Source organism: Brachypodium distachyon, chromosome 3 (assembly GCF_000005505.3).
Source record: "Brachypodium distachyon strain Bd21 chromosome 3, Brachypodium_distachyon_v3.0, whole genome shotgun sequence".
NCBI lineage: Eukaryota > Viridiplantae > Streptophyta > Magnoliopsida > Poales > Poaceae > Brachypodium > Brachypodium distachyon.
This window is the reverse complement of record NC_016133.3, coordinates 40,150,043-40,162,317: the sequence shown is the minus strand read 5'-3', so window position 1 is coordinate 40,162,317 and position 12,275 is coordinate 40,150,043. Positions and strand designations below refer to the sequence as shown.

Here is a 12,275-nt window from a genome sequence, read left to right as displayed (position 1 = left end):
ACTACTACACATGTACAAAGCGGATCAGATCAGAGGAAACGTACATGCATTGGTTTTGATCAAAATACGTAACTGAAAGGTAAAATGGTGTCCTGGACAATAATTTCAAAACACTATAGTCATGGCTTGCCAGGACGATATTCTGTATATATATACTCAAGTTGCAACAGTACTTTGGTATGAGTGACGCCCAATACCTTTACCAGCTATATTTTCTATAGGACCGAAACGATATGAACAACACAACCATAAGAATCAAGCCTCAGTAAAAAATCCCTGCAGTTAAATCCCAGCATAACTACAGGGTGAACGGAGCAGAATAATATCATTGTTCAAACTATTCATTTCATGCAATTGTTTCAACGGGTACCTATGGAAGCATTGTTCAAAATAACGCAATGGCATCAACTGGATCCTAACGAAGCAGACTGATATAGGATCTAGTAATTTCCAGTAAGGGGTGCCGGAATAACAAATCCAGATTAACCGTGATAATTCCACCCGCCACCCATGTTGTACCGAGGCTAGAGACCTAGATGTGCTGCGCAATCAACTCTCGTCCATGGGATCATTCCCACCACCCCTCTGGGGCTCAGAATCCTTGTCTTCTTCTGTACGAGCTTTTGCCACAGTCTCTTCCAAAGCGTCCAGGAATGAAGCAACTGTGAATTTATCTGAAAAAACAAGAACTAGTTTTTAGAGAAGCAAATTTGGTGGATATCTGAACCAGTACCACTTATGTTCCAAAAACTAGAAATATGTATTCAAAGCTCAAGTTCATCCATCCCCAAAAAGTAACTAGATTTAACACCTCGGACAAGGGAGATCTAACTCCAATTCTGAATTTACAACTACAAAATCACTTTAAAAGCCCAGGAACAAGCATCACGGATGTTTGGCATCTGCCAGTGAAATAACACCGATATTCTGAGCAAGAGTCACTTCCAGCATAAGCTACACATAACCATAGACAGGAACTGCTACATGATAACCATCCCCGCTCATCAAGGTAACGGTGTTTCTTGAAATCTTGCAAAAATTATTCAAAGGAGGTAACTGTCATACATGCGTATATACTCCCTCCGATCCTAAATTCTTGTCGTGGTTTTAGTACAAATTTGAATTAAAACCACGACAAGAATTTAGGATTGGAGGGAGTAATAAATAACTAATTATGCATTTTGCATTCACTTCACCCATCATCTACTAATCACCAAACAAGTGGGAGCAGCGGAAATTAGAAAAATAACAAGGACATGGTTCAAAATCTATTCAAACTAAAAATATGTAGTATGTACTATATCCACCCCATCCCAAATTCTATTATAAATTTTCTTTGGGATATTATGGTGATAATTTACGGGGATACTATGCTAAGAAAACGGATTTTACATAAGAACTTCCTAACCTTACTTTCACAAGTAAATGGTGGGATGACTGTAGGTGAAGTTCATGTTACATACAACTGTAAGGTCGTTACTTTATTCTGCATTTTTTAAATAAGAAACTAGAAGGATGCTGCCTACATATAACAAAACCATTTAGGGAAAATAAATGAGAACTCTGGTCGTAATCTGCAGAGGAAAATGATTATTTTTTTACATTTACTAGGGTCCACTCCAAATTGAGCTAGATCTATTTCGCCAGTCCGTAGAACCTGCCATACAAGCAAACATCAAAATCAGCATATCTCTTGAAACACTATCAGACGCACAGATGTGCAATAGAAAGAGGAAAGATGAGTAACAGCATTAACATGTGTAAAAGCATCTAGTTGCTGTCGCAATGGTGGGCTTTGCAGTAGTTCAAGAATATCACCAGCAGTCCATGAACCCTGGAATTCAACAATCATCAGAATGAGTGGAAGGTTCAGTTGAACTGAAAGACGAGATAACCAATACAAACCTCAGGAAGATGTGATGCCAACTGTTCGATGGGCAAAGTTTCAATTAGTGGTAGTATCAGATCAGGTTTCAAGATGTCTCCTAGTCCCAATCCTGTCACCAGCAAGCCAACATAATGATACAGAAAGCAAACTATAGACATCAGTGCATAAATTCAGTACAGCACTTACCAGCATCAGGGTCTGCTGTGACATCTGGAATTACCAGGAGAATGTTAGTATAAGTTTCAGAAGCAGGTAAATAGAATATACACAAAAGGACATGATTTTTAGCTAATACCTGATGGTTGTATAGCACTCAATATTCTCTGCAGATCTGCCAACCGTACAGGCCCAGCAGCAGATGTCACTTCACCAGCCAGATCAGCAGTCATGCTCTGGTCAACTAAATTACCAGCTCTGACATGTATATGGAAGAAAGAAGGAAAACAGATGGGGGATAGAGTTAGCAACTTGACCATTGCAGCCAAAACTCAATACTTGTGTGTAGTAGAACAGATAACTGTAAACCATACAGGTGTAAATCAGATGTATTAAAAATTTAGCAAGGAAATTAAACTTATATACAATTGGAGATGACAACTGCATGTATGCCACAAAAGATAACTGTGTAATGGTCACAGTGTAAACGAGAGCAGTGAAAAAAAAAGAAGATACCATCTTATATGTGGCACTGTGTAATGGTCATAAATGAATTTGGAATTGTTGTGGATTACGGAAATCTTGCATGGTATATGAAATGAAATGCGAGACTATCATAGAACATAACTTATCTAGTTTCAATCTGACTTGCCAAATAGAGTAGCAGACTTTACAAACTATTTGAAACAGTCGAAGTTGACCATGTTGCCACTGCATAGGCGGAAGCCGTGAAATGTGCTCAGGCAGCATCAGATCTAGCAGTTCATTTCACATACCTTGAAGAGATGTCATCATCAGCTGTATCTTCTTGTGACATTTCTGCTTCAATAGATACTGCCTCACCATCTGCACAGCAGTACAACTTAAGACAGCAATCATACGTTAGAATTGAGACCCAGACACTGAAAGCATACCTAAAGATCGATTTATGAGGTCATTAACTTGGCGGCATATTTGCGAGTCTCCATCAGCATTAGCCTCCTGCTTAATAAAGAGCAGAATGGCAGTCAAATATTTGAGGTTGGAAAGACACGCATAATGTTCACAACAGAATCCTTCACGCATCACTGACCTGCATCCATAGAAAGAACTTCCTGCTATCATGCATGAACTTCAAGATGTAAACCCTCCCATTAGATGATGTTACCTAATGAAGTGAACCATGGTTGATCACTGAAGTTCCAGAGTTCAATTTAACTAATACCTGGATAACACATCAATCATGAATCAATAATCAATAAATCTAGGTACCTTCTCAAAGACAGCCTCATCAGGGAAGATGATTTGATCCTGTGAAAAATGGAATTAAGGGCAGACAAAACTGCAGTAATCATCTGAGATACACTAGAACGAAAAGCAGGGAAAATAGAGACACTTTGAATTTCAAACAAATTAGTCTATCCAAAAGGACCTTAGGAGTTCAAACATATAAAACAGATAATCTCTGAAAATATTAAGGTTTGAATCGATTATATATCAATCGACCAAGTTTAGCATTTACGAATCAGCAATGAGAGATGACTGCACTGCAACTGCAAGTGGACAAGAGGATACATCTTCGACTCTGTTTTGTCCACGATCAAGCCATTGAAAATGAACCAAGCCTTCTTCACCCTACAAAAGAAGTGGATATGTAACTGGAAATAATTATAAATATAAATCTGTGAATACCTTGGAAACTATGTTGGCAGTGCAGAACTTGAACCAGAGAAGAGTTTTACTGTGATCATGCATACCCTTCCAATACGAACAAGCCCCTTGCGTGTATCTGGTACCACTCGTGTTCCCTCGAGAGTCATCTTACCCGCACGAAACTCACACATTATATCCTGAGAATTGCATCGTAAAAATACATCATCAATGAATAATAGTGCAATGTCTTGTTATGTTAAGATCAAGAATACTAGAGCATCTGTTCTAAGAAAAATGAGAGCCTTCAGGTTCTGACTTATTGAAACAGATATCAATTGGTAGGAAACTGAAGATGCATCATTTACTGAGTAAATCTGAGATTGTACAAGTACATATAAAATAGCCCCGCGAACAACTAAGAGCTCACTAGTGTTTTTGTTTCCCACTATGCGATAATAACAACTTGTGATGCTTAAAAGTATTAAATGAAGCAAGGCCTGGATTATATGTATAAGAGGATGTCACCATCAAAAGGATGTGTTCTAAAAAAAGAAGAGCATTCAGGTTCTGACGAATGGAAACAGATATGAATTGGTATGTAAGTGAAGATGCACTATTTACTGAGTAAATTTGAGATTGTACAGATACATATAAAATAGCCCAGCTTATTGAACAACTAAGAGCTCACTAGTGTTTTCATTTCCCACTATGTGATAATAACAACTTGCGATGCTTAAAACTATTAAATGAAGCTAGGCCTGAATTATATGTATAAGAGGATGTCGCCATCAAAAGGCTGCCATTCCAGATGAAAGAAATGTAACTGGTAAACTGAACCAGATTTAATCTAAAATCGATCATCATAACTGAACACACCAACAGGAATATGGGTATTGGAAAACCAGGACTTGCAGAAACAAGAAAAAGGCAAAGTAACAGCTAGCAGCTTTACCTGGAGGGGTTCATTGGTCTCCATTGATGACAACAGTGATCAGCACAATGAGTATGCCCTAAAACAAAAGGACGCAAATACAGGATAGAAACAATGTCTTAGACACCAAACTAAATCAAGCAAGCGTAAATAAAATAGTAACACAAGCATCTGCCAGACTTCCAATTAAAATCAAGAAAAGGTGCAGTAGATTGAGGTAACTGTTGGTACTTTGTGCATATCGAAATGAAATAGTTTTAAGCGCACTTGTTTCAAGTTTACAGAAAACAAACTTGTGAAGAGATTAAAGGACACCAGGAGAGGACAGCTACAACTTATGCACATGCTGTCTTAATTTTGTAAAAATAATCGTCTTCAATCCCAGATCCCGTCGGGACAAAAGCAGGCCTTCTATAACATTTGGTTTATACTTTATAGGTTACAGCTACTACCATGTTTTTCTAATTGTACAATTGCGTACTTCATTGCAAATCAGAAGAAGTAAAGACCGATGCACTCCAGAAGAAAAACAAACCCCTGGCAAATTGGATCGTGTTATCCTCAATCGGAGCTCGTAGCCATAAAATCGGGTATTGCTTACGTGGTTCGGAAAAAAAAAAGGTATCGCTAAGCTCAGGGGCCTACCAAACGCCGGGCATTGGAGTTCAATTGAACCCCCAATTAGCAGGGGCGGGATCCAATTGTGTGGAGGTCAAGTGGGGTTTAAGTAATCACGGGACGGAAACAAGCTCGTACCTGGAAACGGAAAACCCCAATGGGCAAAGATTGCGGACGGGGAGGAGACAGCAGGAACGCGATTTCGCGTTGAGGTAGAACGGGAACGGCGATGGCGGCGACGCGCGTGAGGGGCGATGGGGTTGTTGGAGGGGGAGAGGGGCGCGGCTGTAGAGGAACGCAGACGAGAGATTTTTAGGGTACGCGGTGTGCTACCGCCGGTGGTAGACGAGGAGGACTCGGGAGGAAGATGTTGTGCCCGTACATGGAGAGTTGGAGACGTACAGTACTGGGCGTGGTGGACATGGGCCAAAGGCCTTGGGCCTGCTTGATGTTGACGGATTATTAGGCCATGTCCAGCCCAACGACGCTGACATACAAAGCATCCGTTGACATCAAGCAGGCCCAAGGCCCATGTACTCCACGACCCACGTCCATTTTGGGTTAGGTGTATTATTCGTATGTGGGCTCAGCGGCATAGATCGCTTGCATCCCTGGGTGAAAAAGAATATCTATATATTATATACCTATATAAAAAATATATAGGATCGTTTTCTTCATCGTCGTCTGTCAAACTTCTTATAATTTTTATGAGCCCCCAAGATTGCACCGAATCTACCTATATCTATCTACCAATGTAAAAAATACGGACCGTTCCACCTTCTTTTCTCCTTTTTTTTCGTCAAGCCCCCGAGACCCACCTCGTCCGCCCGCACGCAAAACACTCTTTCGTCCGCTCCAGACGCCGAGCAGGGGAACATGTTCGTTCCCTCAGCCCTCAGCCCCCGACGTGTTGACCTGGGCTAACGGGAGCCGCTACAACAACGCGCGATAAGGCGGTTCAGCAGCCGTTTAATTCCACAGAAAACAGGAAACATGTTCGTTCTCTGAGCCCTCATCCCCGGCGTGTTGATCTGGGCCAACGGGAGCCACTACAACGACGCGCACTAAGGCGGTTCAGCCGTGATTATGGGAGATGATTGAGGAGGGGAAAAGGAAGGGAAGGGCCATGGGATACGGTTCAGAGCACCTAGACGGGTTGCGGGTCGAGGAGGTGTCGTCGAGGACGGAGATTGTGGCGGTCGTCACACATGTGTGCTGCTTTTGGCGTTAGGAGGAAGACGGGCACGAGCGCTCGTGCGGGTATGGGCTGGACTCTCTTGGGAAAGGTGGCCTAAGAGGAAGAACGGGTATGGACCAAGATGAAAAAAAAAGATCTAAAAGTGGCTTTCCTTGGTCGTGACAGCGTACAGGCATTCTGCTAGTATAGATAAAAAAAATCAAGCGCGTTGTTGTTACTCCTTCCATCTTAAAATAAGTGACGTGGATTTGCAGAAACGGAGGGAGTAATACACTTGGTAGCAATGTGTGATCTTACATTCCTCTGGAAAAAAAATGTGTGATCTTACATTTGAGCTAGGTCTTGAGCATTGGATGGGAGTATGGGGCCGTGCATTGCACTATGCCATTATGGAAGATCGGTCGATCGAATCCACGGTTCAAAATTGCGCCATGATAAGCACGGGGCAGACATGCTGGTGCATGGATTTTCGTGGGACTGTAGGATTGCATTGACCAAATACAAAGCGAGTAAAGTTTCCTCGCAGCAGCAGCAGGGCCTGCCTGGTCTCTCCATACCCCCTTCTTTTTACGTGTCGATGAATTGTGGTGGGCATAGCTCAAGGTATTGTGGGTCCATCCCTTCCTGCATTTGTATACGAAATTACGAATTCAGAATTTACCCAGTGGAAAAAGATACGAGGTAATAAGAAAGTGACTACGTACCATTATGTGCTCTTCAGTAGACCCAGTCCTATCCATATCCAACGCCATAATGTACATACTCCAGTGTTTTAGCTTTCCAGCACGTATGTGTACAATATTACTCCGTATAAGACACCAATGAGTCAGAGTACGTACGTACGTAGTACTGTACTACATTTTGTACACGATTATACTATCGAGTCAAGTCAGCGTGCATGGATGCAGACGATCCATCGAGTACGCTCGTGTGTCCATTGTCGGCATGCACATATGCATCCCGACGAAAGGTCGATCAGCAGAATTATAGTCTAGAGGACACACTGTCACGAGACACTATGTGTGGCTACGCCCAGCCGTAGAATGGTAGAAATGATGATTTTTGACTACATCAACAACATCCACAAATTTTGACCGCGCCATTGAATTGGGATCGATCGAAACTGCTTATGATCAATTCATCCAGCTGTTCGAACTTCTGGAAAATGTTACACAATCTGATGGCCAGGACATATGTAGTACATATGGCATAAATATTTCTTCATCCTGCACATGCATATAAAGCTAATCATCTGGAATTGTCCTGACTTTGGATGGCTCGGGAAATGCTGCTGTCAACCGAAGCACATTTTTTTTTTCATGCTACTCATCAACCGCCTCAATACAAGGGCTATGCTGCAAAAGAGATCATTTCAGCTTCCATCATATGATTGTGCCTTACAAGGGGTGCCACATTTAGTGTTGTAGTAAAATAAAACCCCTATATGGACCAGGCCGTAAATCCTACGTGACGACGACTGGGTCAATATTTCCCAAGCACGAGTCAAAATGTCCACATGGCACGGTCAATCCTACGTGGCAAAAGAAGACAAGTCAACAAGTCAAGTCTCTCATGCCATGGTCAAATGAGCTAGAGTAGGAGGCAAAAAAGATGTGAGGAGGGGGCCCTTAATCCATGATGGACCATGGACCAAACCCAACTTTTCCCACATGGTGCGCACAAAAGTTATGAACCAAGAAGCTACTTTTACCATTTTGCCCCCACTTTTCTCTCTCCCCCAAGGGTAGCCATGATCTTTTGTCATGGACCCCTAGGCTATAAATACCCCCATGGGGACATGTACCACTCACTCTCACTTGAATAAACTCAAGGGGAGAGGGCTAGAGAGTCTCTTTGAGAGGAGCTCTAGTTTTGGGATCTTGGGAAACCTCGTTCAGCCCAACCCCGAAGGAGAGGGAATCGGGTTAGAGTCTTAAGGGTACCTCGACCTCGCTACTTGGGAAGTCTCATTCGGCCCCTTTCGACCTCTCGCTAAGTGATTCGGGGAGTCTCGAAGCCTCTCCTAACATAGGACTAAGTCGCACCCGCAGGGTCGACCGAACCTATTCAAAAAATATCGACGTGTCAACTTGTCCAAGTGTACGGCGATCTTCGTTATAAGGCCGGCGTACACGCCCTACTTTTATACTCGTACTTGTGACACCGAGTTTTGGCACCCCTTACTCTAATTGTTGTCGAGAACAATAACATTTAGAAACTAGAGATCACTTATTCTTTCACTGGCCATTTGCCAAAGCTTGCTGGTCCTACCTCTGCACCAATTTCACTCCATTGCCAAATGTGCATTCAAATGTGGAACTGCTCAAAAACAAAGTCAAGGTTACTTTCTGCATGGAGATAATCACCTGGGGAGCTTGGAGCATCTGAAAAGTTCGAAATGACTTCATTTTCAACCAACGAACTACCAGCCTTTCAACCAACGAACTACCAGCCTCTTCAGATGCAGGCAAATTTTTGAAGAGATGAACCTGGTCTTCCAAGAGCCAAAAGAAAGAAATACTTCATAGATTCAGATAGTTTTACATTTCTTTTCTTTTCTTGCCTTGTATGGTTACTCTTTATTTAATATATGACTGTAAGCATTTTGTCTGCAGCCTTTAGCCCTCAAAAAATATATCGTGCATGTGATCCGAGGCTTTTGCTGGTTCGGTAAGCCCGGCAAGATCGATGTTGCTGGAGCCCCCCTTGCCTTGCGTTTTGTCTCCTTTGGCACGTGGTACATGCATGGCATGGTTGCGAACTTGCAATAATTTGGTCTCCCACCCAGGAAAAAAAGCAGCGTAAACAGTGTAGATGCTTGTTAGCCTGCACTTATACGCAGACCTTGAGCATTTCGGCAGGCTGTATCTTGACTCTTGAGCAGGGTGCAGTGTGGCCAGTGTGCGAAGTTTTTATTCCAGCATTTTCAACTCGCAGTAGTTGGGCATATATCTATAATCTATTTTTTTCCTGTCAAAAGAAGTAAGAGGCCCTTTTTTTGTTCACATTACTGGTCGCTGACTCCGTTTCTAAATACTTGTCGCTGTTTAATTGCAAATTTGTACTAAAACAACGACAAGTATTTAGAAACGAAGAGAGTATTAAACAACTTCTACCGATTTACATCCGCTTCTTTTCCAACCCTCTCTCATCTTCTTCTTCGTTTTACAACTTCGCAAGGCTGCTCGCCTGCTTTAGTTTCTCGATCTCCGTTTCTTCCGAAATTAAATCATCGGCCTTCGATCGAGACAGTGATGGCAAATTGCCACTGAACTTGTTTGCAGTTTAAGTGTTCAAGTAATAATGAGAGGAAACACGGCTCGGCTCGGCTCAAATAAACGACTCAAACTGACAAAACTTGACGTGAGCTGAATTAAATGGCTCGTGAGAATGACACGTGGATCCAGATCATTGATTTGGTTAATTTGTGAATTCTAGATTTTTTATTGCTTGTTATTAGTAGTATTTGAGTTGGGTATTGGTAAAAATCTCTTGGGTTTGTGGTTTTGTGTCACCCCCGCCGTTAGATATGTGTACCGATGCAATTTACTCTTTGTTTATGAAGATCTATTAGTTGTGACATGTCTATATCGACTTGTGATCTACTTATGTGTATATGTGGATCTCTTGGTTCTACTGATCCATCTTAACTAGGAATATTTCTATTGATGTACTGCCATTATTTACAACTAGTACAGAGCCCGTGCGTTGCCACGGCCTCTTAAACACATGCACACAAAATTCATGTTTATGCAAAAGACAAAAATATAATTAGACGTTATGTTCAGTCAAAATGAACGGAACAATGAGTATTAATCAATCATCACACAGAGTTTATGATTAAACTTGTTGTCATATCAAGTGGATAATCCACATAAGACTAAACCCCAACCTCTACATAGCAAGATACATAGACACAACCACATATCACCACACGGACTGAAGCAGAGCAGGAGGAGCGCGTTTGCAACCACGATGTATCTGATGAATTCCTTACTTCTGGCAAGCTCATGCAACTTGATGCCAACATCTAATCGCCCTAACGAAGCACAAGCAGCAAGAGCGAAGCATGAGCATCAAGAGCGCTTGCTACAGTAACATCATCAGGACTTACATTGTTTACTTCCATCAACCTGATTTTTCACATTTTTGAGATCTCGATTTAATCGTGAATCCAAGCACACAAACAATGATACCGATTTGAAGATTTAAAACAAAAGGAAGGCCACGGGCCTGAAATTTCACATGATGATCAACGCTAATTACAGAGAACCACCTCTCAAAAAAATTAGGAAGAACCAAATTCAAAAAAGTAGGCTATCTGCAGTGGCTCCAGGTCGGTCTCCTCGGCGGAGGAGGTGCCGAACTCCTCACCTCCATGGCCATCTACAGGAGAGTAGTTAGAGAAACCGGGATAGAGAGAGAGAGATAGAGAAAACAGATCGAGAGAGGGAGGGAGCACCTGCGGCGGGGAGAGAGGCGGCCAAGGATGGCCAGCTCTGCAGCACGGGAAGAAGAGAGAGAGAACCAGAGAGAGAAAAGAAGAGAGAGAACCGGAGAGGAGAAAAGAAGCCCATACCTCAGGTCGGCCAGATCGAGGCCGGTGGCGTCAGGGCGTCCGGATCCGCCGCGGACGGATCCTGCGGCCTCCATGTCGTGGGCGGAGGATGGAGGAGGCCGGTGCATGGCGGGGCCGGATCCGGCGGCCTCCAGGCTGCGGACGGAGGACGAAGGAGGCTGGGGCCGGATCCGGCAGTCTCGAGGCCGTGGGCGGAGGAGGGAGGAGACTGGGGCCGGGGCGCGCCGAGGAGGGAGGAGGCCGGCGACCGGGCGCGCGGACGAGAGAGGAGTGCGGGACTACGACCATGGGAGGAGGAGTGGAGGCAGGGGTAAATCCGTTTTTGTAGAAAAGTCCAGTTTCATCCTTAAATAGGACCACGCGTTGATTCTTGAAGAAATGAAGGGCTAAAACGCAAAAAAATACACCGACGGACAAAGCCCAACGACGGAAACGTTGCTCCTTTCATTATTAGGCAGAGATTGTGAAAATTTGCCGATTTTTATCCTAAGTATTAATCCTATACAATCCATTGAATTAGTTGCCGATTGTTTTTCTTGTGAATTTCTAACCTATGTCTCGTAATTTATCGGTCAAAATATCGTGCTTTTTTTTGAAAGATCCAGCAAATGCTGGTTTTTCATATATTAGCAGAGGAGACAATGTACAGATTGCCTAAAAGGCAAAGAGGAAAACAAAAACCCACGGCCAGGCCCACCCCGGCCTAGCTCAAGGTGGTTCCCAGAGCAGTATTCTAAGGGCCTTTGCGCCGGCAAAGGCCCACTCTTGCGCCTCATCCCTGATGAAGACCGAGAGCTGGCGAGGACTCGTCGCTTTGTCTTTGAAAACCCTAGAATTACGTTCCCGCCAAATGGAGTAGCAAATGAGGATGAATAGAGGGCAATCCCTTTTCTACGACCAGCCGGGGTGTCAAGCATGAGCCGATCACGAAACGGGATGATGGAATCCGGTGGGCCACGAAGCACCGTCGTGAACCTGCCACAATTGGGCCACTGCGCAACCATTCCCCATATCTGGCCAGCCACGGGGCACTCGATGAAGAGGTGTAGCGAAGTTTCCAAGCTGCGGCGGCATAGCGGGCAGAAGTAGCAGTTAGGCCAGCCCCGGCGTTGCAGGCGGTCGGTGCACCAAAGGCAGTCGAGGAGGAGGAGCCACACGAAGAACTTCTGCAATTAGGAGGCGCCCAGACACGCCAAACGGCCTGGGGAAGATCCGATAGTAGGCGCCCCATGAAGTGGAGATTATACGCAGAGCGTGCCGAGTAGTTGCCGTC

At 43.6% G+C, this 12,275-nt stretch overlaps 1 protein-coding gene across 1 annotated transcript; it reads right to left on the bottom strand.

The window, feature by feature from the left end:
- Positions 1–234: 234 nt before the first annotated feature.
- On the bottom strand, positions 235–5,617 carry LOC100827907 (26S proteasome regulatory subunit RPN13). Its single transcript, XM_003574554.3, has 14 exons — positions 5,364–5,617; positions 4,629–4,686; positions 3,781–3,873; positions 3,599–3,658; positions 3,296–3,334; positions 3,117–3,191; positions 2,959–3,025; positions 2,821–2,890; positions 2,184–2,302; positions 2,075–2,098; positions 1,906–1,997; positions 1,757–1,834; positions 1,603–1,657; positions 235–674 (listed from the first exon to the last, which is right to left on the bottom strand). Exons 2-14 carry the CDS (start codon positions 4,650–4,652, stop codon positions 550–552), a joined length of 921 nt encoding a protein of 306 aa, XP_003574602.1. The 5' UTR covers positions 4,653–4,686; positions 5,364–5,617; the 3' UTR covers positions 235–549.
- Between the last annotated feature and the right edge of the window lie 6,658 nt (positions 5,618–12,275).